The 27,490-nt window shown below is 43.6% G+C and overlaps 1 protein-coding gene across 2 annotated transcripts in view; it reads left to right on the forward strand.

The window, feature by feature from the left end:
- lrp5 (low density lipoprotein receptor-related protein 5) overlaps window positions 1-26,694 on the forward strand; it is a 107,719-nt gene extending 81,025 nt beyond the window's left edge. For both annotated transcript variants that reach the window (XM_069532458.1, XM_069532459.1), the window contains 12 exons: window positions 10,493-10,670; window positions 12,284-12,480; window positions 18,003-18,205; window positions 18,410-18,600; window positions 19,235-19,444; window positions 19,570-19,695; window positions 19,964-20,200; window positions 20,983-21,093; window positions 21,176-21,415; window positions 21,500-21,642; window positions 21,766-21,863; window positions 23,921-26,694. In XM_069532458.1, coding sequence (XP_069388559.1) covers window positions 10,493-10,670; window positions 12,284-12,480; window positions 18,003-18,205; window positions 18,410-18,600; window positions 19,235-19,444; window positions 19,570-19,695; window positions 19,964-20,200; window positions 20,983-21,093; window positions 21,176-21,415; window positions 21,500-21,642; window positions 21,766-21,863; window positions 23,921-24,245 — 2,259 coding nt within the window. In that variant the 3' untranslated portion in view covers window positions 24,246-26,694. The remainder of the gene's footprint in view (window positions 1-10,492; window positions 10,671-12,283; window positions 12,481-18,002; window positions 18,206-18,409; window positions 18,601-19,234; window positions 19,445-19,569; window positions 19,696-19,963; window positions 20,201-20,982; window positions 21,094-21,175; window positions 21,416-21,499; window positions 21,643-21,765; window positions 21,864-23,920) is intronic.
- Window positions 26,695-27,490: the final 796 nt, after the last annotated feature.

Genomic DNA, 27,490 nt, shown 5'->3' on the forward strand with positions numbered 1-27,490 from the left:
CATAATTTGTCTCAAAGGGCTTTAACAAGGTGTGAATTCCTCTGACCTTAACCCTCAACAGGAGAAAGAAAAAAATACACAAAAATAAACCTTTTAATAGGGGAAAAAGAATGTAGAAACCTCAGAGAGAGACACGTGAGGGATCCCTCTATCAGGATGGACTGCAATAGATGCCACGTGTAATGGAGAACATCAGAGAAATAGTAGAGAAATTACAGCATTGGTTAGAGTAAATAGTTTGTATCATGATCGAAGATAAATGAATTGAGGAATTATGTCAGTAATGGTTGAGTATCTGAAGGGACATATTGTATATCAAGCAGTCTTGTTGTAGTCATAGTCCACGATCAGCAGCCACCACGATCAGGATACACCATCATAAGCCATCATCATGATCCACTAAGGGTGCAACGGATCAAAAAACTCACGGTTCGGATCGTTTCTCGGATCCGCAAAAAAAAAAAAAAAAGACTGGACAAATAAACATAAGTTTTGTGTTTTCGTTTATTAACACTTTTAAATTATTAAATTAAAATATATAATATCAACTAAAAGTGTCTGGGGAGAGTGTGGACCTCTTTGCAGTCACTATGTCCCCTGCTATAGTTCTCTGTTCCCCTGGACGTCCACCCGTCTGTCGTGAGCGCAACAGAGTATGCTCGAAATAGTTCATCCACAACTTTTTTCTTTCCCTGCTCATAAAGAGCTGGCACAATCTTTTCGCTGAATTGGGTGCGTGACAGGGTGTCGTAACCTGGCTCAAGCACTTTCAGCATGTGTTTAAAGCATGCGTTTTGCACAACCGAATATGGCCTCATGTCTGCACCTATAAACACACCGATAGCGTTTGTGATGGCTTTAACCCGGTCAGATTGTGCAACAAGGGGCTGTATACATGCCGTGGTGATATGCGGTCGTTGAGCAGCCTTCGTTTTCACTCCTGTCAGTGAAACACTGGGGTGATGTCGCTTCAAATGCGTGGCCATGCTTGATGTGTCTGTCATATGGCTTTCTTGTGCCACAGTGCCTACACACCGTCACGGTTTTATCCACTAACTTCTTTTCTTCATCATTATATTTGACAGGGAAGCCAAAATGCTCCCATACAGGGGATTTAAATGACGCGGGGCGTTCAACCTCCTCCGTTCCTCTGCTTGCCATGACCACGCTGTGTGTGGACTGAACATGCGCAGAACTTTTTTTTTTGTGTGCCGAACTGAAGATATTGATCCGAACAGATCATGGATCAATGATGATCCGTTGCACCACTATGATCCACTGTCGCCATCAGGATCCACTCTACATCGTCTTAAATGTAGAGAGGGTGTATGCCTCCTGAACTGAAACTGGGAGATGATTCCACAGGAGAGGAGACTGATAGCTGAAAGCTCTGGCTCCTACTCTACTTTTTGATACTTTAGGGTTTAAGTAAACCTGAATTATGGGGAGTAGTGGAGGAAATAAGGTACTATGAGCTCTTTAAGGTATGATGGTGCAATATTATTAAGGGCCTTGGAGGTGAGGAGGATAATTTTTAATTCTATTCTCGATTTAACCGGAAGCCAGTGTAATGAAGCAAATACAGGAGACATGTGGTCTCTTTTCCTGGTTCTTGTCAGGACACGTGCAGCAGAATTTTTGACAAGCTGCAGGGTCTTTAACGACTTACTGCTAGAGCATGATAATAAGATTCAAGATTCAAATATTTTATTGTCAAATACACAGAGAACACACGTTTCCCTATGAATTGAAATTCTTGTGCTGTCCTTTCTGGAATACCAACCAAATTTACACAAGAATAGAATATTTACATAAAATACAATAAGGCTATGAACATGTTAAAAATAAGGCAGAAACAAGGTGAATAAGGTGAGGATTGTGCAAAACTGAGCAGTGTAAATTGAACAGTAACAGTCAAAAATTAAATAAATTGTATACAATATAAATTTAGACAGTACAAATGGAATACAGTCCTGTCAGCTGTTGAGGAGTCTAATGGCAGTGGGGAAGAAAGAGTTTTTGAGTCTGGTTGTCCTACATTTAACACTTCTATACCTCCTGCCTGAGGGTAGAAGTGTGAACAGTCCATGTTGGGTCTTTATGAATGGAGGCAGCTCTCCTGTGAACCCTGCGGTGGTGAATGCTCTGCAGAGAGGGCAGTGAGGTCTTGATGATTTTTTCTGCTGTCCTCACCACTCTCTGCAGGCGTTTGTGGTCCATAGTAGATGTGCTGTCGTACCACACGGTGATGCAGCTGGTCAATATGCTCTCGCTGATGCAGCTGTAGAAGTTGCTGAGGATCTAAGGAGACATCCCAAACTTCCTCAGCCTCCTCAGGAAGTACAGCCGCTGTTGAGCCTTCTTGACCAGCTGTGTTGTGTTTAATGTCCAGGTGAGGTCCTCACTGAAGTGGACGCCCGAGGTATTTGAAGCTGCTCACCCTCTCAACTTCAAGCTCCCGGATGAAAAGGGGTTGATGAGGTCTCCTCTCCTTCCTCATGTCCACTATCAGCTCCTTGGTCTTGTCAGTGTTGAGGTTGAGGTTGTTGTCCTCGCACCATGACACCAGACTCGCCACCTCCCTCCTGTAGGCCGCTTCGTTTCCCCCAGTGATGCGTCCCATCAGTGCGGTGTCATCTGCAAACTTCAGGACGATGTTGTCTTTGTGGGAGGCGACACAGTCGTGGGTGAACAGGGTGTAAAGGATGGGGCTGAGGACACAACCCTGTGGGGTGCCGATGTTGATGATAATGCTGGCTGAAGTCCTGTTTCCAATCCTGACAGACTGAGGCCTGCCAGTCAGAAAGTCAAACAGCAGGTCACAGAGGGTGGGGTGCAGACCGAGTGTGGAGAGTTTATGGATGAGTTTGTGGGGGACGACCATGTTGAAAGCGGAGCTGTAGTCCACAAAGAGCATCCTTATGTAGGAGTCCTTGTTTTCTAGGTGAGAGAGGGAGTAGTGGAGGGCAGCAGCTGTGGCGTCTGAGGTGGACCTGTTGGGCCTGTAGGCATACTGCTGGGGATCCAAGGTGTCCGGTATGCTGCTCTGGATGTGGGCCAGCACTGCTCTCTCAAAGCACTTTGTGATGATTGGAGTGAGTGCTACTGGCCTTTAGTCATTCAGGCAGGTGGGTGGGCTCCTTTTGGGGAGGGGAATGATGGTTGTGGTCTTGAAGCAGGTGGGGATGGTGCTCATGCTGAGGGAAAGGTTAAAGCTGGAGGTGAGAACATCAGTCAGCTCATTTGCACATGCTCTCAGGGCACGCCCAGGGATGTTGTCTGGCCCTGCGGCCTTGTGGGGGTTGATCTTCATGAGAGCTCTGTGTACCTGGCCTGATGAGACTGTTGGTGGAGGGGAGGGGGGTTTGGTGATCCGGGTGTTTGTGTGTCTCTCTGTGCTGGAGCTGAAGGTCTCGAAGCGGGTGTAGAAGGAGTTGAGGTCATCTGGTAGGCTGTCTGTGGAGCTGATGGAGCTGGTGGTGGTCCTGTAGTCGGTGATGTGCTGTAGGCCTTGCCACATCCGCCCGGAGTCAGCAGTGGAGTAGAAGCCATCCAGCTTCTCTCTGTACTGCCTCTTTGCCGCTGTGATGGCATTTCTCAGTCAGTACTTTGCAGCTTTGTACTCAGTCTCATTGCCTGATCTGAATGCAGTAGAGCGAGCACGCAGCATCTGACGTACCTGACTGTTAATCCAGGGCTTCTGGTTGGGGAACTTCCTGACTTGTATGGTGGGCACAATGTCGTCTACACAAGTGCTGATGTACCCAGTCACATACTCAGCATAGTCCTGTACGCTGACAGAAGAGTCTTCCCTTGTGGCTACAGCTTTGAACACATCCCAATCTGTCTGAGCAAAACAGTCCTGCAGGATGCCCTCAGTGTCTGTGGTCCAACGCTTAACTGACTTTGTGACAGTTTGATTGTTTCAGTTTTTGTCTGTAAGCTGGATACAGGAACAGTGAGATGTGGTCTGAGTGTCCAAAGTGGGGGCGGGGGGCTGCCCTATATGCACCGCGTATGTTGCTGTACACGTGATCCAGGGTGTTCTTATCACGGGTGGGGATATCGATGTGTTGGTAATATTTGGGAAATACAGTCCGTAAATTACACTGGTTGAAGTCTCCAGCGGTGATAAGGACGGCATCAAGGTGAGCCGTCTCTAGCGCGCTGATGACGTCATGGAGTTTGCTTAGTGCAGCTGTTGAGTCGGCTCGCGGGGTGATGTAAACAGTGGCCAGAAACACAGCAGTGAATTCCCTCGGTAGATAGTAGGGACGGCATTTCAGCAGTAAAAACTCCACGTCTGGTGAACAGTGTCTATAAACCGTCTGTATATCTCCACACCACGAGTTGTTGACAAGCACAAACACACCCCCTCCTTTGGTCTTACCGGAGGCTGCAGTCCGGTCTCCTCGGTGTATGCAGTGAGTCTGTAGCTGGATGGCGCACTCTGGAACTTTGTCGGAAAGCCACGTTTCGGTGAAAATCAGAGCGCAGCACTCTCTTATTTCCCGCTGTGATGTTATCCGTGCTCACAGTTGGTTTTCCAGAGACCTCACGTTGGCTAGTAGGAGGCTGGGCATGGTGGTCGAGTTTTTAGCCTAGCATGGACCCCCCCCCTCTTGCCTCGCTTTCATCGCCGTCTGCAGAGCACTCTCCTGGGGTCAGCATACTCACTCAAGCTCGGTGCGTCGGGGCCTTCCTGGGGGTCTTGGTGGTCGTTGCGGGAGCGATCTAACAAGAGGCTGCGGCCAAGCCGGCTCCCGATAACAATGTGTGTTTTATGTTAAATGTACCGTCAAAATCGTCTTCAAGAATCGCGTACAACAGGAGTACACTACTGGGACTTAGAAACAACAACAGCATTAAGGATATGTCCGGAGTTAACTTCGCCACGGATCGAGAAACTCTTCTCGGTCTTGGAATAATGTCCCGAGACAACGGACCCTCCGAGAAGCGGCAGTGGAGACCGAGCATAGGACGGAGGATAAGGCGAGGTTGCCGAGCCGGCATCACACACCGCTTGAAAAGAAACCCTCACAAAACAGCACTACCATCTATTCTCCTATCGAACGTCCGCTCGTTAGAAAATAAAATGGATTATCTCAAGCTGGATTTAACCACACAAAGAAACGTGAGAGAATGCAACGCTATCATCCTAACCGAGACGTGGCTTCACAACAACGTTCCGGACAGCGCAATTAAACTGGATGGGTTTACAACATTCCGCGCTGACAGAAACCACGCCAGCACGGGTAAATCTCGAGGAGATGGTGTGTGCATTTATATAAATAACAACTGGTGTATAAACGCTGCAGTCATTACAAGTCACTGCTCAGAGAACATTGAGTTTTTAACCCTCAACTGCCGTCCATTCTACCTGCCGCGTGAATTCAATACCGTCAACATCACAGCTGTTTACCTTCCCCCCAGCGCCAACACAAAGGAGGCACTCTCCACTCTGTACAATTCTGTGAGTACACTACAAAACACACACCCGGACTCGGTCTGCATAATCGCTGGCGATTTTAATCAGGCCAAATTGAAAACAGTAATGCCACACTATCACAAGTGTGTGAACTTTGCAACAAGGGGAGAGAACACACTTGACCAGGTCTACACCAACATCAGACAGGCCTTCAGAGCTGTTCCCCACCCCCACCTGGGTTCATCAGACCATCTCTCTGTTATGCTAATCTCAGCCTACAGACCTCTGTTGACGAGAAGCAAGCCAGCTGTGAAACAGATCAGGACCTGGCCAGAGGGCTCCACATCAGCTCTACAGGACTGTTTTGAATGCACAGACTGGTCGGTTTTCAGGAAGGCAGCCACCACCAACCAGGACGTCAACCTCACCGAATACACAGACTCTGTAACTGGATACATAACAAAATGCATGGAAGATGTAACCGTCATCAAGGACATTACAGTGAGAGCAAACGAAAAACCCTGGTTCACCAGGGAGGTACGTGAGCTCCTGAGGGCACGAAATGTTGCTTTCAAGTCTGGGGACAAGGAGGCCCTCAAGTCTGCCAGGGCCAACTTGCACCGGGGCGTGAGAGCAGCCAAGCGTGCATATGGACAAAAAAAAAACTCACACTTCACTGACACAAAGGACCCAAGTGTGGCAAGGCATCCAGTCAGTCACAGACTACAAACCATCCCCCCCACCGTGTGAGGACAACACAGACTTCCTCAACTCACTCAACACCTTCTTCAGCCGGTTTGAAGAAAATAACACCACAACACCCACAAAAAAACCCGTAAACCCCAACAGCACAACACTTCAACTGGACCCAGCGGACGTGAGGACGACCCTACTCAAGGTGAACCCCAGGAAAGCTGCAGGTCCAGACAACATACCCGGGCGTGTGCTCAGAGACTGTGCAGACTCACTCACCGACGTCCTCACAGACATCTACAACACCTCTCTGAACCAAGCCATCATACCAGCAAGTTTCAAATCTACCACCATCGTACCACTACCCAAGAAGTCACCGGCATCATCACTGAACGACTACAGACCCATAGCACTCAATCCCATCATGATGAAGTGCTTTGAGAGACTGGTAAAGGCCCACCTAACATCCACCCTCCCCACTACTCTGGATCCATACCAATTTGCCTACCGCCCCAAGCGCTCCACTGATGACGCCATTGCAACAGCACTCCACCTCTGCCTGGCTCATCTGGAGAACAAAAACAGTCACGCGCGGATGCTGTTCATTGACTTCAGCTCTGCGTTCAACACCGTCATCCCCCAACATCTGGTGGACAAGCTGAGTAAAATAGGCATCAGCACTTCACTGTGCAACTGGCTGCTGGACTTTCTTACAAACAGACCGCAGACAGTCAGAGTCGGAAACAACTCCTCAGCGACCACCATCATAAACACGGGGGTGCCGCAAGGATGTGTGCTATCCCCCCTGCTGTTCACGCTGATGACCCACGACTGCTGTGCCAAATTTGAAACGAATCACTTCATCAAATTTGCAGATGACACTACAGTGGTGGGCCTCATCAAAGACAACGATGACTCAGCATACAGAGAGGAGGTACAGCTACTCATCAACTGGTGTGAGAGGAACAATCTGCTTCTCAACATCGACAAAACTAAAGAAATTACTGTGGACTTCAGAAAGAAACAACCAACACACATCCCACTCATCATCAACGGCAGTGCAGTAGAGTCTGTGAAAAGCACAAAGTTCCTGGGAGTGCACATCACGAATGACCTCTCATGGACTACCAACACCACTGCACTGGTCAAGAAAGCGCAGACACGACTCCACTTCCTGAGAAGGATGAGAAGAGCTGATCTCCCCACTTCTGCCCTCACCATCTTCTTCAGAGGTGCTATTGAGAGCATCCTGACCAGCAACGTCTCTGTCTGGTACGGCAGCTGTCTAGCTGCAGACAAGAAGGCACTGCAGAGGGTGGTGAGGACAGCAGAAAAGATCATCAGGTCATCCCTACCAGCCATTCAGGAACTGTACACTTCACACTGTTCCAAGCGGGCAATGAACATCATCAAAGACACAACTCATCCAGCACACAGTCTGTTCTCCCTTCTACCATCAGGGAAGCGGTACCGCAACCTGCGGGCCCGCACAAGCAGACTGAGTAACAGCTTCTTTCCACAAGCCATCAGACTCATCAACACACTGAAGAAAACCACATGAACATTCCATAGTCACTTCACCATGCCACTGGCACTTTACTTTACTGTTGCACCTTGTGACCACTGATTGTACTTCTGCTGCTATGTGTGTGTGTGTGTGTGTGTGTGAGAGAGTGAGAGTGTGTTTGAGAGAGAGATTGTCAATGTCTATTTAAATGTTTGTGTGTGTGTGTGTGAGAGAGAGATTTTGTCAATGTCTTACTTAAATGTTTTAAACTTGCACATTGGAGACTGGTCAAACGCAATTTCAAACTTCTGTGCTAACCCTGTTACATTGATTTTTGACAATAAAGTACACTTGACTTGACTTGAACAATGACTTGAAGCTCCGATGGTATAAATCCACTAAATTCAAAAATGCTTTTTGTATTAGCGATGCCTAAAAGTGCCTGTCTATTATATGTTAGCAGTGCATTACAGTTATTGCTCTGCAGAAAGAGTAAAAAATACACACAAAAGTAAAAAAAGCCAGCATTCTGGAGCGGAGCAAGCAAACACGTCTGCCACGGGGGGCGCCATGTTACAAATATAAGGAATTAAAATAATCAAGTCTGGATGTGACAAAGGCATGGACTAGTTTTTCTGCATCTTTTTGAGACAGGACCTGTCTGAGCAAGGGCAATGTCATCTAGATAATGTATCTCTAACATGTTTAGGGCCAATTAGAACCTCTGTTTTATCTGAGTTTAATAAGAGAAAATTGTGGGTCATCCAGGTTTTTATGTCCTCGAAACATGCTTGAAGTTTAGTTAATTGATCACACTGTTCTGGTTTTATTGATAGGTATAACTGGTTATCCGCATAGCAGTGGAAATTTACAGTGTGTCCTGATAATGTTTCCTAGTGGAGTGAGAATAAAATTGGGCTGAGCACCGAACCCTGAGGATCACCGTGGTTAACGTGGTGTGCATAGACGGCTCATCATTAATTTGCACAAATTGGAATCGATTTATGCAAATTAGGATTTAAACCAGTTTAGGGTGGTTCCTTTAATGGCAATTAACTGTTCTAACCTCTGCAATAAAATATGATGATCAGAAGTGTTGAATTCTGCACTAAGATTGTACAGGACAAGGACAGACACAAACCCTTAATCTGAAGCTATTAGAAGGTCATTAGTGACTTCTGCCAAGGCTGTCTCTGTGCTGTGATGAGCTCTAAACCCTGACTGAAAGTCGTCATATACATTACTTTCCTGGAGAAACGCACAGAGCTGATTAGCTACAACCTTCTCAAGGATTTTGGACAGGAAAGGAGGTTGGATATTGGTCTGTAGTTGGCTAAAACCTCCGGGTCCAGGGTGGGTTTTTTGAGAAGGGGTTTGATTACAGCTAGTTTAAAGGACTGTGGTACATATCCTGATGATAATGATAGCTTGATTATATTCATCCAAGTGCTATTAATAAGGGGCAGAATTTCTCCAAGTAATTTTGTAGGAATGGGATCTAAAATACAAGTTGTGGGTTTAGAGGATGAGATTGTTGTGGTCAGCTGATCAAGGGTGATCAGAGAGATGCTGTCTAAGTAATTGGTACGATTCTCAGCTGCTTCTGAGATTTCTGTGCTTGATGGTGCATTAGTGTCAACTGAGGGCAGGAGACTGTAAATTCTATTTCTAATAGTGATAATTTTATCATTAAAGAAGTTCATAAAGACGTTGCTGTTCAGAGGAGGAGGGATACTAGGTTGGATGGAGGTGTGACTCTGTCAGCTTGGCTATAGTGCTGAAGAGACACCTGGGGTTGTTTTTATTTTCCTCTATTAATGTGGAGTAGTAAGCACTCTTGCTTTGTGGAGGGTCTTCTTATATGCTTTAACACTATTTTCCAGGCTAGATGATTTTCAACACACTTGTTGGAGCGCCACTTCTTTTCTAGTTTTCTTGATGCTAGTTTTAATTCATGTGTGTTTGAATATACCAGGGAGCTAATTTAATTTGTTTCACATGCTTCTTTTTCAGAGGCGCTATGGAGTCTAATGTTAATAGTAATGAGTTTACAGAGCTATCGACAAGATGGTCAATCTCAGTGGAGCCAGGGTTTTTAAAGAATTTGTTGGTCATGTCACCGGATAATATGGGGTTAAATGTAATTGTTATTTCCTTAAATTTAGGTAGACATCTAGAAAATTAGTTTTTCATTAGTGGTATGTAGTCTGCTAATGAGAAATCAAAGGTTATTAAATTATGGTCTGATGGAATCGGATTATGTGGAAGTACTATTAGATGTTCAATTTTGACACTGTATGATAATGCAAGGTCAAGTGTGTGGTTACAATAATGAGTAAGTTGGTGTACACACTGTGAAACCAATTCAGTCTAATACTGAAATGAATACAGCCTAAGGCCTATCATTATTGTTGCCTACATGAATATTAAAGTCATCAACAATAATAACTGTATCTGTGTTTAGGACTAGGCTTGATAAAAACTCAGGGAATACCATTAAAAATTCAGAATAAGCCCCAGGAGCATGGTAAACGACAGCAAATATGATTGGCTGTTGTGATTTCTTGGATGGGTGTGGAGATAAGAACAAAACTTTCAAATGAGTTGTAGCTTAGTTTAGGTTTAGGATTAATTGCTGGACTGGAGTTAAAAATGGCAGCAACTCCACCACCTTGACCAGAGTCCGGGAATGTGTTTATTTATATGACTGGGGGAAGTAGATTTATTTAGGCTGACATATTCTGGATTGTCCATGCAATTGACTATGGCCGCTGGTGTCACTAACCTCACGTTTAACACCTTTAACATGATAAAAATTTGCAGTATTAATGTACTTATTTTTTGTTGAATCATTGTGTCCTCAGGGTCAGCTGGAGCTAATGCTGGACATCCTGGTTTTCCACTCATCCCGCCAGGATGGTAGCAATGAGTGCTCCCAAAACAATGGCAACTGTGCCCACCTTTGCCTGGCAACGCCTGCTGGTGCTCAGTGCCGCTGTGCCTCCCACTATACCTTGAACCCTGACGGACGAAACTGTAGCTGTAAGTACAGAGAAGCACAAGGTGGCTGAGAATGGAAATCCCCTGGTTTGAATGCCAGGAGTGGCTGTAAAAACAAATGTCTGATGTACAGGTTTCCCGCTGCTCTGTAAACAGTTAAATTAAAATAAAAGAAATGAAGGTCCTAAATTGTCTTAAATTGACCATGAATTGGCTGCAATGAGCCCTGTAATGCATGACAGTAATGTCTATCCATGTCAGCTGCAGAGGTGTGAAAATGGTTTGCAGACATTGACGACTCTTCATTGATGCAGAGACAGAACATAATCAATTCATGTTTACAGCTATGTTCATTATTATAGCGATGTCCTGCCGCTGCTTCAGGATCAGACAGAGGCTCATTAATGGTCCGGTCTGTGTGAGTCTCTGTCAGAGTCTATGGAGGACCAGAAATGACTTAAGCATAAATAAATGTATAAATAAATACATACATGAATAAATAAATGTGGAAATAAATATAAATAAATATAAATAAATATCTTACATTTATTTCCACATTTATTTTACTGATCAGGTCCTGATAACTAGTGATGAGTGTTTATTAGTTATAGTGAGAGCAGGTCAGAGTGATTCAAGATTGTTTTATTTGTCACATACACAATACAATGCATAGTGAAATTGTTTTTTGTTCCTGCTACAAGAATAATAAATTTTGCCTTCTGCCTTAATGCTATAAAGTGTCCAGTGAATAATAATAATAGATATTAAATATTAACATGTGAAATTTACAGTATTGAATATAAACATTTGATATTTACAATATTGCAGTATATACAGTATTACAGTGCAGGTGATTGAAATAGTCCAGTTCAATGCTCACTGTTGAGCAGACGGATGGCCTATGGGAAGAAGCTTTACCTCATCCTCGTCGTTGTGAATCGAATCGTTGCTGAATCGTAATCGAATCAAATTGTGAGGCTGGTGAAGATGCACACCTCTAGTCATTTGTAGTGTGTATACCCTTCAACAACATAGTTTCTTAACACAATCAAGCGACAAGAAAGAAAGAAGCAGAGTAAAGCAGTTAGACACAGTGATGGATCATTTATATTCCTTTAGGCTATACTGTAGTTTTAGAGAAAGACCACCATTACACAGGAGAAAAAGAGATCTGCCTTGCCTGTTGCAGGCCGCGCACAGATCCCAAAGTTAGCTCACGAGTGCTGCTGGCTAGCTTTTATGACTGCGGTCAAGTCAGCCTTCACTCTCAAACACAGCCAAACTGGCACCCACTGATTTCTCTAAACCTTAGGTTACATGCGTGCTAAGCATTACGTTACAGCTCGTAACATAACTTATGCTGCTCTGGAGAAGGCAGTCATGTTACAGTCATGTATGTTACTGCCACTGGAAGCATGAATTTCCTTCGAGATTTATAAAGTATCTATCTATCTATCTATCCATGTTTACAAAGAGTTAAGGCCTCCACTCTTACCCAGTCCTTTGCTTCAGGGACAATAATTCAGAGGTCCTGTGGTGTTTGTCTTTGTATGTGTATATATACACTGAGCAAACTTGAGCCTATGTTTTGGCAGCAAGAATGTTGTGTTCACTCTGCTTACTCATTCCTTCTCTCTTTCTCTGCCTGTCTGCAGCTCCCTCTAGTTTCCTGCTCTTCAGTCAAAAGGCCAGTATCAGCAGGATGGTTTTAGGAGAGCAGAGTCCTGACATCATCCTGCCCATCCATGTCTTGAGGAACGTCCGAGCCGTCAGCTATGACCCACTGGACCGCCTTGTCTACTGGTTGGACGGACGACAGAACATAAGAAGGGCCAGAGACGACGGAGCGATGGTAAAATTTGCCCTGATACACACACTGACAGTATAAGAAACCTGTATGGAGGCTAACAAGTAGCTGTGGATGAAAATATGTTTTAACTTCAGCATGTTTCTCCTTGATTGAAATTTCTTTCTCCATTACACCCCTGAGACCCTGAAGCTTTGTCCTGGCTGTGTCCTTCTGATTTGAACAAGAGAAAGTAATATGTGGAGACATATGAGGAGTGTGTACAGTGGAACAAGCCTGTGAACATCCAAAGATGTTTTTGATTATTTTACAAAACATTAATACAAAATAAATAAATAAATTGTATGTGAATTGTAATGTATGTGGCTGTGGTAGAGAATGCCTTATATGAAAACTTTAACCAAAAGATGTACTTAAGCTGAAATGTAAAAAATATTCCATTTATACAATTTAAATGCAGACTATGATTAGGACACAGTTGAAGTTTAAACATTTTGCCCTGCTGTTGCAGTGTCTTCAATGAGCAGATGTAGACGAATAACAGGGAAATGACTCGAGGAGTGTGTTGTGCACTGCTCTACCTGGCGTCAAAATAATGTAATTATTAATGACTTTGCCTCACACGGAGCACCAAAAATGTTAAATGGTGTGCTTTTGGGCATTCAATAAATGTGGCTAACAGAGAAATATTAAATATTAATATTAAAAATATTATTATTAAACTGATAAAAGATAAATTGGGGCACCACCCTTCAAAGGAAGGGAAAAGATAGCCAAATTATTGAATAAGTCTCATGAAATTACTGACTACAAATTTGGAACTCTGATTAATAATTAAATAAATAACTATAACCAAAATTACCACATCAATAGCGAGCAAAGTTGAAGGATATGGAGTTCTTGACAGTGTAAAGGTTGGCAAAATTCACACTTATGCAACATTAACTACGACGTGTTTTGAAGAAAAACATTTATTATGAGAATAATACAAGTATAAACACAAAAACTAACAAAAGGTGTGCTTACTATATACAGGTGTGTGTGTGTGTGTGTGTGTGTGTGTGTGTGAGTGAGTGACTCAAAATGGCGGCCACTATGAAGACAAAAGGCCCCCTGGAGTGGTGAGACCATGTAGCTAAGATGACATGTAGGTGTTAATTTTGTGGAGATGAGTGTGTGAGATGTTGGTGCCAGGTTAAAGAAAGTAGTTAGATGCAAAGAAGTGATCAGCATAACAGAACTAACATTAACTTTCAAATAACATATTACCAAATATCACAACAACACAAGTCAAACTTATAAACATCACATGAAATAGAAATAGGATTAAACAGTCCTTTGCTTAGCCTAGTGTAATAATAAAGCCCAGTTGTGTTACCCGTCCATGAAAAAGAGGGAAAGATCCTTTTTGGATGTGCTGTTTGAAGTCTTGTGAAGTGGTCTTGTTGATTTGTGGATCCTGTTGTGCATCTGCTGGTCAGACCTTGTGTCGTGGCCAGTTGTGCTGAAGATAGATAGATAGATAGAGTACTTTATTCATCCCCGGAGGGAAATTAAGGTGTCATAGCAGCTTGTGTATCGGAACACAACAAAACAATGCAATAGAACAAAACAAAACAAAACATTTAGGTAAAAAGAACAAAAACAGAAACACAAGATGAATAGGCAGACAAGTAGTGCAGTGGCAATATGATGATAATAGTGATAATGATATGATGGTAGTGTTATTGTTAGACAGTATATAAGAATATTAGTACAGTATATATTTATATATATATATAGTATACAATATAACATAATATATATTTATATAGACAGTAATTATACCAATATAATAGCAGTATATAGTAATAATGGCAGCAATAGTATATATAATAATAATAATAGTAGTAGTAGTAGTGATAATAATAATATAATAATAGCATGTACACATGTATAAATATGTGTATATAGACTTGTAAATCCGAAGAATATACAGAGAATATGCAGAGTATGATATAATATGATATGATATATAATATATAGTAGGGTATAAATATAAGTACTTGACCATACAATATACTGGCAGTGTAAGAATACGTGTACTGGATGTGCAAAAGACAATATTATTCTATAAAAAGGTCTGTAATATTAAAGTGGTTTAAATTAACACACGTAGTGTAGTGCAGGGTACATGGTGCAAAGGTGACAGGTATGTTAGTGCAGTTCTGTGATGGTGGCTCTGACAGAGGGAGATGAGTTGTAGAGTCTTATTGCGGTTGGGAGGAACGATTTCCTGTATCGCTCCTTAGAGCAGCGGGGTTGGATGAGCCTGTGGCTGAAGCTGCTCTTTAGCTTGTCCAGTGTTTTGTGGAGGGGGTGAGAGGGATTGTCCATGATTGCCAGCAGTTTTGCCAGCATCCTGTTCTCCACCACCTCCTCCATGGTGACAAGCTTAGAGCCAACCACAGACTCGGCTTTCCTGATGATTTTGTTCAGTCTGTTGGCGTCCTTTGCCTTGATGCCCGCACCCCAGGACACCACAGCAAAGAAAATGGTGCTCGCCACAACAGACTGATAGAACATCTGCAGCATCTTGTTGCAGACATTGAAGGACCCGAGCCTCCTCAGGAAGTAAAGCCGGCTCAGGCCCTTCTTGTAGACGGCCTCTGTGTGAGTGGACCAGTCCAGTTTATTATCCAGTGTGATACCCAGGTACTTGTATGCAGGTACCACCTCCACATCCGTCCCACCGATGCAGACAGGAGAGGGCACGGGCTTGTTCCTCCTGAAATCCACCACCATCTCCTTCGTCTTCTCCACATTGAGCTGCAGGCGGTTCTCCCCACACCACTTCACAAAGCGGTCGACCAGGTCCCTGTACTCAGCCTCCCCCCCGCCCTCAACACACCCCACAATGGCCGTGTCATCAGAGAACTTCTGCAGATGACACGACTCAGTGCAGTGCTTAAAGTCAGCAGTGTATGTGGTGAAGAGGAAGGGGGACAGTACAGTTCCCTGGGGGGCCCCGCTGTTACTGATCAGACGATCAGACACACAGTTCTGTAATCTCACAAACTGCGGTCTGCCCGTCAGATAGTCATCGACCCAAGTGATGAGGGGAGCACTCACCCGCGTGCCCTCCAGTTTGGCCTTCAGCAGTCTGGGCTGGATGGTGTTGAAGGCGCTGGAGAAATCAAAAAACATGATCCGGACTGAGGTGTTGGGTCTGTCCAGAGAGGAGTAGGCCTTCTGCAGCAGGTAGATGATTGCATCATCAACCCCAACATGGGGCTGATATGCAAACTGCAGGGGGTCTTGTGATGGGCACACCAGCGGTCTGAGGTGTGCCAATACCAGTCTCTCCATGACCTTCATGATGTGAGAGGTCAGTGCCACCGGCCTGTAGTCCTCCAGTGCAGCAGGACGTCCTTTTTTGGGCACTGGGACCGGGCAGGATGTTTTCCAGAGCACTGGCACTCTCTGAAGGTGTAGGCTCAGGTTGAAGAGGTGCTGGAGGACTCCACAGAGCTGGCTGGAACATGCCTTCAGCACACGAGGGCTGATGCGGTCCGGTCCAGCAGCTTTCCTCTGTTTGAGCCTCTCCAGCTCTCTCCTCACCTGGCTGGCTGTGATGTGTAGTCCAGACTGGAGGGTAGGGGATGTCAGTGGTGGGTTTGAGGGTGATGCAAAGAGGTGTGTGTTGCAGGAGGTGGTGGTGGTGGGGGACTGTGGGTGATGTGAGGATGTCCCGGGGGTGGGAGGTGTGAAAAAGTCTGTGGTGAAAGCCAGCGGAGGGGTGGGGGGAGATGGTGATGGGTGTGGTGTGGGGCAGAGGGTGATGGGGGGAGGTGGGGGGTTGTTGCTCTGAGAAGCAGTAGAGGCAGTGGAGGCAGTGGAGGGTCCGGGGGGGGGTGGTGGGGTTGTTGTTGAACCTATTGAAGAACGTGTTCAGCTCGTTCGCACGTCGTTCATTCCCCGTTGCTCCCTCACCTCTCCTCTGGAAGCCGGTGATCTCCTTCATCCCACTCCAGACGTCTCTGCTATTGTTGTCCTCCAGTTTGTGCTCCAGTTTTCTTCTGTAGTTGTCCTTGCTCTCCCTGATGCTGTGCTTTAGCTCCCTTTGTACCCGTTTGAGTTCTGCTCTGTCCCGTGATCTAAAGGCTCTCTTCTTCTCGTTGAGAAGGGCCTTCAGGTCGCTTGTTACCCACGGTTTGTTATTTGGGTAACAGCGGACCTCTTTAGTGGGGATGGTGTTGTCTATGCAGAACCCAATGTACTCAGAGACACAGTCAGTCATGCCATCAATGTCCTCACCATGTGGCTCATACAGAGCATCCCAGTCTGTGGCCTCCAGCGCTCCACGCAGTGTTTCCATGGCCTCAGGAGTCCATTTCCTCACTGTCCTCACTTTGACTGGGTGCCGCTGAACCACAGGCTTGTATGATGGGGAGAGCAGGACTAGGTTGTGGTCTGATCTGCCCAGTGGTGGCAGGGCAGTGGAGCTGTATGCATCCTTAACATTTGCATACAGCAGGTCCAAAGTCTTATTGTCACGGGTGGCACATTTTACAAACTGGAAGAATGTTGGGAGTGTGGATGAGAGGGAAGCATGGTTAAAGTCACCTGTGATGACGATGAAGGCCCCGGGGTGTTGTGTTTGTAATCCTGCAGTTACAGTGTGGATGACGTCACACGCTGCTGCTGCGTTCCCAGATGGAGGAATATAAACAGTGATGGCGAAAACACTGGTAAACTCCCTCAGCAAATAATATGGACGAAGTCCGACTGCGACGAGCTCGATGTCCGGGTTGAATTGAATTGAATGTTTGTCTGACATTATGGGAAAGATTCACAGCCTCCTGGTAGATCCTCCCATTTGAACAGGATGTTCTCCATGTTGGCTCCAATGACTCAGTCTGACCTCTATGAAATATGAAATGTGACGTGGTGAAAAGATCTTTATCTCTTGTCCCAACCCCCCACTTGCCATTCTGGCCAGTCAACCTGTGCAGTCCGTAACATGGCATGTATTGACAAATTAACCAGTCTTCATTTGTTGTGATGGTGTCCCCATCAGACACTTGAATAATGCCAATTTATTTTTTCAGTCTGGAACCCTGTTTCCCCTGCTTCCATCACTGAAACCTGTGAAAGGTTCACCTGAGGCTAAGGAGGTAGAGAGGGTTGAGTGTCAATCCCCTGGAATCAGATTAATTTCCTCATGATCTGCCCCCCCCCCCCCCCATTTTACATCAGATTGTGGATAACCCTCTGAACATAGCATTTTTTGGGAAACATAGTGAGCCCACCACACCTTGGGGTGGCTGTGGCTGAGGGGTAGAGCTGTTGTCCTCCAACCAGAAGGTCCCAGTCTTCCCATCTGCATGCCAAAGTGTCCTTGGGCAAGATGCTGAACCCCAAATTGCCCCATAGAACAACAAAAAGAAAGTGCTACTCATAAATGCACTGTATGTATGAATGTATGGGTGAATGGCAAACTGTAGTGTAAAGCACTTTGAGTGGTCTTCAAGACTAGAAAAGCACTATATAAATACAACCATTTACCTTGCTGTGTGTGTCCCCAGTCTATGATAGTGAGCAGCACTTTTCAGCCAGTGGACAACCAGCTTCATGACCTGAGCCTTGACCCGTACAGCCGGCACATTTACTGGACCTGTGAGACAACCAACACCATCAATGTCCAGAGGATGGATGGACACACTGTGGGTGTTGTCCTGAAGGATGACACTGACAAGCCCCGTGCCATCATAGTCAGCCCTGAGAAAGGGTGAGCTCATTTTTATTTTTGTGGCTGCTCAAAATAAATGCTTTGTTACTTGAAGTTATGTTGCACTATATGTAAGGAAGGAAATTATTGTAATCCCAAAAGTCATTAGAACTGTATAACTGATCATACTGGTATATCTCAGTGACACAGTGAGAATAGAGTGAGTGCCCCCTACTGTATAAATGTGCCTTTGTCCTACTGCAGGTACATGTATTTCACCACAGTACAAGAGCGCTCAGCTAAAATTGAAGGCGCCAGTCTGGACGGGACAGAGAGAGAATCTCTGTTTACCACGGGTCTGATTAGACCAGTAGCTCTAGCTCTGGACAATAAACTGGGAAAACTGTTCTGGGTCGATGCTGACCTGAAACGCATTGAGAGCAGTGATCTTACAGGTGAGTCAATAGAAATACAAACTGGTTCTATCAATAATAACATCATTACATCTGTAAATATCACACTTATTATAAGAACCAGTCTGACAGAGTTTAATATGATGGTTACACAACTGTTCCTGGTCTTCCTCTCCTCTCTCTCCCCCCTCCTTTTTTCCACCCATGTCTCCTCTCTCACCCCAACATGTCAAGGTAGATGGCTGCTCACATCGAGTCTACCTCTGCTAGAGGCTTTTTATGATTAATGATGGAGTTTTCTCTCTTCAAAGTGCTTGCAATATTGTTCAAAATGTTGAGATTCTCAATAATTTTCAAATTGAATTGAATAATAGTTGAACAATCTTCTCTGGTACCTATCCGTCTGACTTTCAGATGTTTCAGAATGAAAAAATGTCCAACTGAATGTTTCCACTTATCACTTAAATCCCAGTCACACTTTGTAACTATGATAGTGTGTGTCAGTGAAGATGTAATAAGTTTTAAGATTGATAATAATATTAATGATATGTGTATATTATATAATTATATATTTACAACATTCCAATTTTATTTTCAGAAATCTAGACAGGTTGGTCAGGTTGTACTAATTTGTTATTCAGAAGATTTCATATGGACATTACTCTATCTCCTCCAGGAGCCAATCGCATTGTCCTTCAGGATTCCAACATTCTCCAGCCAATGGGGCTGACAGTCATGGGAGGCCATCTGTACTGGATTGACCGGCAGCAGCAAATGATAGAGAGGGTGGACAAATTGACAGGAGATGGACGCACACGCATTCAGGGACGGATATCATACCTGACCTCCATACATGCTGTGGAAGAGATGGACCCACAGGAATTTGGTATGGAACTATGCTGCTCTGACACATGGACTGAGTAGCTTATTGCAGTAAGCTGTGTCAATGGCTTTGTTTAAGGTATTAGTTTAGTAGGAATGTTTTTTAGTAATGACAATTTTTCTCTCCAGCATCCCATCCTTGTTCCCGTGACAACGGGGGTTGTTCTCATATCTGCATTGCTAAGGGTGATGGTACACCTCGCTGCTCCTGTCCAATGCACCTGGTGTTACTGCAGGATCTGCTGCGCTGTGGAGGTGAACAGTTGTCATAAGAATCATGGTGCATTTTGATCAAAATTCACTCCTTACACATTATTTTGTGAAGCTTGGGAAGGCAAACTGATCTGCCCTCTTCACTTGGTTTCAGGTTTCAGTCTAATTGAACTGACGTGACACACTCATTGACTCTGAGATCTCTATGGTCTCCTGACATCCTGTGTTCAATCATACCATTTGCATTTAATAGTATGTACTTGTCCTCTTCTCCATCATACAATGAACAAACAATGCCTTTGTCTCTCAGAGCCTCCCACTTGCTCTACGGAGCAGTTCACCTGCTCCACAGGGGAGATCGACTGTATTCCCATGGCTTGGCGGTGTGATGGTGTTACTGAATGTGAAGATGGTAGTGATGAGGAGAACTGTCCCGTGTGCTTGGCCTTCCAATTCCTGTGTGATAAAGGAGGCTGTATTGATGCTCAAAGGCGCTGCAACGGGGAACAAGACTGTGCTGATGACTCTGATGAGCAGGACTGTGAAAGTAGGTTTAGCCTTGAAACAGTGGATATCATCATAACAGTTTCATCATGGCCACCACAGAATTATAAATAATATTTATAAATAAATGTTATGTTGCTGAGGAATAGTGCTGCAATCACAGTCCTACAGACCCCTCCCTATGCTCAGATGAGAAAAATAAGATGTGTAAATGTGTGCTCTTGGATTTGTAAACTGAGATTATAAACTGATTATAAACTGGAATCCATGCACCTCAGATTTGCAAATGACTCCTGTCCTCTTAAGTCTATAACAATAAGTGATTAATATTATGGTCAAGTAATAAATGTAAAAGAAGCCAACTACAGAGACCCATCAGTATTTAACTATATATTATTTGATTACTTCTGTAGGAGCTATTTCATTAGTTTGATATGTTATGATATTATTTTTTGTGTTTTGTGTTTTTTTTTGTTTATATTTGTAGAAACCAGGGGGCACTAAGCACCATACCAGGTAGGATTCAGAATAAAGGTAGCAGATGCAGCAGCAGGTAGCAGGAAAGGGCATGGGTTTTTAACCAGAGCATGAAGAGAAGCACATGTAGGTTTGCCTTTGAACTGGAAAATAAATCAACCAAAATGTGAATCTTACCTGGACTTCTTAATTACCTGAGTACAATCCAACTAAACTGGTGCATCAGTGGCTTTTTGTTAAAACTTTATATTGACAAAAAATGTTTTCTTCTATTGAAGAATTAACATGCAAGCAGAATTTCAATGTGTATTTTACAAGGATCTCCAATTTGTGTATCCTCTCTTGCAGCTATCTGCCCTCCCAATCAGTTCCGCTGTAGTGACAACCAGTGCATCACCAAGAAACAACAGTGTGATAACTACTCTGACTGTCCCGACGGATCAGATGAGCTTGCTTGTGGTAAAAACATTGAAAAGCTCCTACAACATACTATACAGTGTAAAACAATGTGTAAACCAGAATTTTTTTTTTCCATATGTAGAGAATGTTTCACCTCCCTCCAGTGACATCCCCAACACAGGGCCCAACACCATCGGTCCAGTCATTGCCATCATCCTGCTGGTTTTTGTTATTGGGGCAGCTTATGTTGTTTGCCAGCGTGTGGTGTGTCATCGCTACAAGGGCCCTAGTGGGACTTTTCCTCATGAGTACATTGGTGGTTCGCCCCATGTACCCCTGAACTTCATCTCCCCAAGCAGCTCCCAGCATGGCACCTTCCAAGGTAAGATCAGACACACTATAGCCGTGATGATGTTACTGATACACAATACTCATGTTATTGTCTAAAATGTGAATTTCTGTGCAGGGATTTCTTGTGGAAAGTCCATGATGAGTTCCGTCAGCCTGATGGGCAGCAACAGCAGTGGAGCACCCCTCTACGACAGGAACCATGTGACTGGAGCCTCATCTAGCAGCTCATCATCTACCAAGGGAGCCTTCTACCCTCAGGTACACATACACACACATACAAAAAAGCAGATCATTGGGTCTCAGGCTGCTTTGGCCTGCTTGCTCTTGTCTCTTGACAGTCAAATAACAAAGTCAAATATAACACAGATTTTTCATTTGTAGATCCTGAACCCACCTCCATCCCCGGCTACTGACCGCTCTCTCTACAACACAGAGATTTTCTACTCTTCCAACAGTCCGTCCACCACCAGATCATACAGGTAACTCAAACCGTCTCAAATGGATCATATCCACCTGACCAGCAAAATGTCTGATTAAAAAGCAGCTGCATCAAGCATTGGTTCCAATGCAAGTTCAGTGTTGGACTGTTTTTGCTCCTCCAGCAGTTATTTACCTCTATTTTGATGTCTTCAACAGCCATTGGTCAGTGGCATTACATTTTCAGGATGTTTGTTCATCCAGTTCTTGTGAATTGTCAATTATCATCATTATAACAAGCAGTCTGGCAGTGCTAAAATATGACTAACACAACTGTTCTTGGTCTCTCTCACTCCTCGCTGTTGCCACCCCTTTCTCTCCACATTTTTACTTTGCTCATCCCAAGCGGCCAAGGCAGATGCCAGCCTACATTGATTCTGGTTCTACCATAGGTCTCTTCCGGTTAATGAGTGTGCTTGCTCACAGAGAGAACTGTTCGATTTGGGATTTTTCTGTAATATTCTAATGCTGTGGTCGACAACCAGTCGATCGAGATCTCCTGGTTGATCTCTAAAACCTTCACTGTCGATCCCCAAACTCTCTGGACTCACTGACCTAAAAGCCCTATTTTCTCCTTGAGGAGGGCCTTTATATGTGGATTGATCCATAGCTTGTTGTTAGAGAAGTACCGTACAGTCTTGGTTGGTACAGCAAAGTGGGTGGCATGTGACCTGGGTGAAGGTGGGCAGGGTGAAGGCTCCATCCTCCATTATTTCATTGAGACGTTCATTGAGACGAATCTGCAACTGACCAGCAACATCTGGAATAAAGACAACAAATCTCCAGTTGCCATGATCCCCAGTTAAACTGGAACACTGGCATGATTACCCCGTCTCCTTCTCCTTAGCTCGCGGGGGACGTTGGGTCTCTCCTTGGGCAGCACTGCTGAATTACAGCTGTAATGTATGTCACAAACATATATGGTTGCAACACTTCCTGTATTATGTTTCAAAATAAAAGAACTCTAGCGTTTCTGTTTACTGAATCCATTCTTTTGTTTAAAAACATTTTTTTATTGTGAAATATTTGCAGGAGCAGCAGATGCACGGTTTCATATTGTATAGTACTGGTATTTATTTGGACTACTTTTATACAAGGAAATAGTCAATATGGTTATGTATACCTCTGCAGAACATACTGTTGAACTGAGAAGCTAAATATTGTGCAATGAACAGATGCTGTAAATTATAAATTGATATTGATGTGAATATTGTGAACTGAAAGGAATTGGATCAGATGAGTCCTGAACCATCCGGTAGTTATGCTGCTATTGGTCTAGACTGCAGAGGGAACTCCCATCATCCACTGAGCACTTCTCTCTGTCTCTCTGCCCCCCCCATTTATTTACTTTAATACATGTCAATAACTATATTTCTTTTTTCTCCTATAGTCCCTCTCTCTCTTTCTCTCTCTCATTGCAGGTATGTCTGCCTCCAGAACTGCAGGAGAACAACTATTATTATTATTACAACAGTACTTATTAGTAATTCATTATTATATCAATTGTTACTGCTATCATTGATAATCAATAACTTCTTTACACTGTTATTGTTTTCATTTGAACTAGTCAGAGCTGATACCTGATGGTGCACAAGATGGTCTCTCTGAGTCCTCAGTTCTCTCTGCTTGTCTTTCTGAGGCATCCCTGCTGCTGCCTTTTATACCAGAGGATCATTCAGCTAACAGCTCTCACCTGCGTTGAATGATCCTCTGGTCCAGGTGAAGGTGCTCTCCCAGCTACCTCTGCAGTGTCTTTCGGCAGTCAGTGTTGGAAAGTAGTGAAGCCAGATTATGGACATTATTGCCAGCGTATTCTTTAATACTGTCACAAAACCTAGACACACATCTGTGGTACTTTTGTTTGATGTTTTGAAACAGCCTTTGATTATGTTCTTGCCCACCATCTAAAGGCTAAGAAAATAAATTGCCAATGGCAAGACTGACCTGCCGACCCCCACACTATTGTATCCTGATTCGTGTTGAAATGACTTTTTAATACAAGTTAAATGTAATAGAACCGTAACCCTGTACTAAACTAACTGTATGTCTCCCACATCAGACCTTACCATCCAGTCCGTGGCACTGCCCCGCCTACTACGCCCTGCAGCACTGACGTCTGTGACAGTGACTACACCCCCCACCACCTGCCGACTGGGCTGGCATCATCAACAGGCCGCTGGAAGGCCGTGGGCCATGGCAGCCATGGCAAACACACCAAATACTACATGGACCTTAACTCAGACTCTGATCCCTACCCTCCACCCCCCACTCCCCGTTCCCAGTACCTATCAGCTGAGGACAGCTGCCCTCCATCCCCATCCACAGAGCACTCCTACTTTCACCTTTGCCCCCCTCCTCCCTCACCCTGCACCGACTCCTTGTGACCCTCCAACAGCCCAAGAGTCCTGTGAGGATGGAAAGGACAGAGTATGCTTGCCTCATTCAGAAGTGGCCTCGTCTGGCCCACTTTACCAGGGAAAGAACTAATGTGCCAAATTCAGCCCTGAGCGGCTCACACATGCTGCTTTATCTCAGCTGCTTAGGTTGAAGTGCCTTTTTCAAGATTCCTATGTCCCACTTTGTTCATATCATCATTCCAGTCTAACTGGAGCTCTCAGGGTGACCATTGTTTGATCAGTTTGTCTCCCATGTGCTCTGCTCTAACATCCCACTTAATCATTTTTACTCCTCCATAAGAAGAAACATTTCCTTTGCTGGTCAACAAAATTTCAAGCTTTCCCTCTGACCAAATTTGAGCCCAACTCCTGGCCTCACCTGAAATCTCTAACTTAGAGAGTCACCAAAAGGCACTGCTGTTGTGTGGAAACCATAGGTTCAATGCCACGTTATCAATTAAGAACAAAGCCAAGGCATGGAAGCCCAGAAACCCCTCTCCTAACTTCCCACCATTTGTCTTCTCTTTCCTCACAGCATCCTTTTTGGCAGACCAGAAGCAAGACTGTATATAGGATTTGAATTAATTGTAACAAAAATAGATAAGAGAGGAATTGTTTGCTATTTTATTCATTCTGGCTGATCCACTGTCACTCAGAAAACAAGCTCAGGATAGACGGATTAGAGGTTGAGTGATGGATGAATAATTGGAAAACATACAAGACTTTTGCTTAATGTAGGATATTAGATAATTTTATAGATGATGACATAATAAATGTGTTGAATTATGAATGGATGAGTGGATGGATGGATCAGAGCCTAGATCAAAGTGTGAAGTATTCTGTACATTATTTTGAAATTGTGTCGCTCATCATTTCAAATTGGTAATTCTATGTAGTTGAATATGGGCTCTTTTGAATTGGTAGAGATTTGCCCAATCCAACTAAGATGAACCTGCCATTGGTCCCATGAAATGACTACATGACAACAACATACCAAATTAATATCAACATGTACAGCTATTGTACATATGTGTTATGAGTGAGCTGTGACAAATGGATGCTTTTCATTGTGAATCTGAACATCTTCCATCAACTTTTCTTCACTCTCATCATCCAGTTTACCAAAAGTATGTTTGCTGCTATTGTGTACATTTTATACCAGTTACTATAACATATAATTACACAGAAAGCCCATAAGTACCACTCGCATACTGGCAGTATCTCTTCAAGCTATTTGACAGTTATAACAAATTATTTTTATAGCAACTTGTATTTGTTTTTTCTTATGTGTGTCATTCATTTTGTACAGGGTTTTTTTTGGGATGGTAAAGTGAAAGGTTGAAAGAGTTCCAGTTGAGACATTTTAGTGGTTCCAAAAAGTGACTGAAGGTTTCAGTGCGCTTTCAAATAAATCAACCCTGATGTCTGTCCAGTAACTTCTGGTCTTGACACAATGGATCGTAAAACACAAGAAGTTCAAACCCTGTCTGCTTACACACCTGGCCATTCTCTGTGTAAGGTGGGCAAGGAATGCTGTTTTAGACTCTGTTAGGCAGTTGGTTTAAAGCACAGTTAATATCCTTTAACTGACTGCAATTTTAGCTGAAAGATTCCTGAACAACCACTGAACACAGTCACCTGATGTACTTCTGATGCTTACTCTTATAATCTGATAAATGACCAAGAGGCAAAATGATGCTTAAGGGAATAAACACGAATGAAACTGACCTGCCCACACCACAGATGTATTGATGTGGGGGATGTACAAGGCAACATTTACTTGATTTCAGTATTTTTGTGTAATAACAAGACTGGGACCACAATCATCAAAGTAGCTGTACAGACTGCATCATTTACTAATCAATTGTTCATCTTCACAGTTAGTCGTTTCAAGTTTAGATTTAGGCTTTTAATGTTTTTATATTCGGCCTGCTGTCACTCTAGCACATAAATATCAGCAAAAGCGCCAACACCAAAACAGTGGAGACATATACATAAATGAACAAAAATCTCTTCTCGGACAAAGAGAAACACAATGATTTCAGTGTGTTATTTGACTGTCAAGAAACAAGAGCAAGCTGTGTGTGTTTGTGCGTGTGTTTTGGCACTCACAGTCAGTGTTGGTCATTCTGAGGTTTCCTGAAAGAAGATGTTGCTGTTGCCTGATTAATGTATACTATGTCAGCTGACATTACAGTTGCTGTCTGGTAACTGGCTGTAGGGGGATTTCCTGTCAACACAGCTGAAGTTGTGCCTATCTGAGCTCCAAGCAGGCCATTTTAAAGGATGTATAGGCACCAAATCAAACCACTGTGTCAGTGAAACTCCTAAGACCCTGTTTTTGTTATCTTAAACTAAATTTTTGTCTATTTTACACTTGTGACCGTTTTTTTTGTATCAGAAGCATTTTATATAATAAAGGTTATATTTTAATGAACATTGTGTCTGTCCTAGGTACATGAATTAGTCAAGTCAAATCAAATTAAATTTTATTTGTATAGCCCAAATTCACAAAACACATTTTGCCTCAGAGGGCTTTACAATCTGTACAGGTAGTGACACCCTCTGTCCTTAGACCCTCGGTTCGAGTGAGAAAAGTGTTTTGACTACTATTCTTTGATATGAAATGGCGCTTGTGGCAAGAGATTTCACAGCAGAGATTTTGTAGATTATGTCTCACAAGGAAGAAGTAACACTAGACAGGGTGATCAAATGAGAATCAAATCATAAAAATAAATGAAATGGAAATGTCAGTGTAAAAAGAGTGAATATCAATCATTAGTAAAAGTTTTGATAAGAATTTACATGTTAACATTTTAAGAGGGGATCTAAAAGAAACTACTGACTTATTTGATCCAAATTTAATTATTCAATTTAAATTCCCTTTATTAGGTGAGACTTGGTAGTAATAAGCAGTGTTCCATCTGCGGATCTTAGCAGAAAATTAATATAAACTCAAACTTAATGTTGTAAAAAGTTTTTTATTTCATCTGTGACATAACTGCATGTGGAAATGAACTATTGGGCTTGTGAGAACCATACCAATATGCCAATGAGCAGCTGTTTTGTGTCTTTTAGCCAAGATCTCTACAATAGTGCATGGTAATTTTGAATTTTCTAAACTTCACAAAGTGAAAGTAAAAATGCTCATGCTACATAATATTAGATAGTATATCTTGCTTCCCAGAGCGATAACAGACGTGACTGTTGGACTAAGGTGTGTTGGTAACCAC

Source organism: Paralichthys olivaceus, chromosome 10, assembly GCF_024713975.1.
Source record: "Paralichthys olivaceus isolate ysfri-2021 chromosome 10, ASM2471397v2, whole genome shotgun sequence".
Lineage (NCBI taxonomy): Eukaryota > Metazoa > Chordata > Actinopteri > Pleuronectiformes > Paralichthyidae > Paralichthys > Paralichthys olivaceus.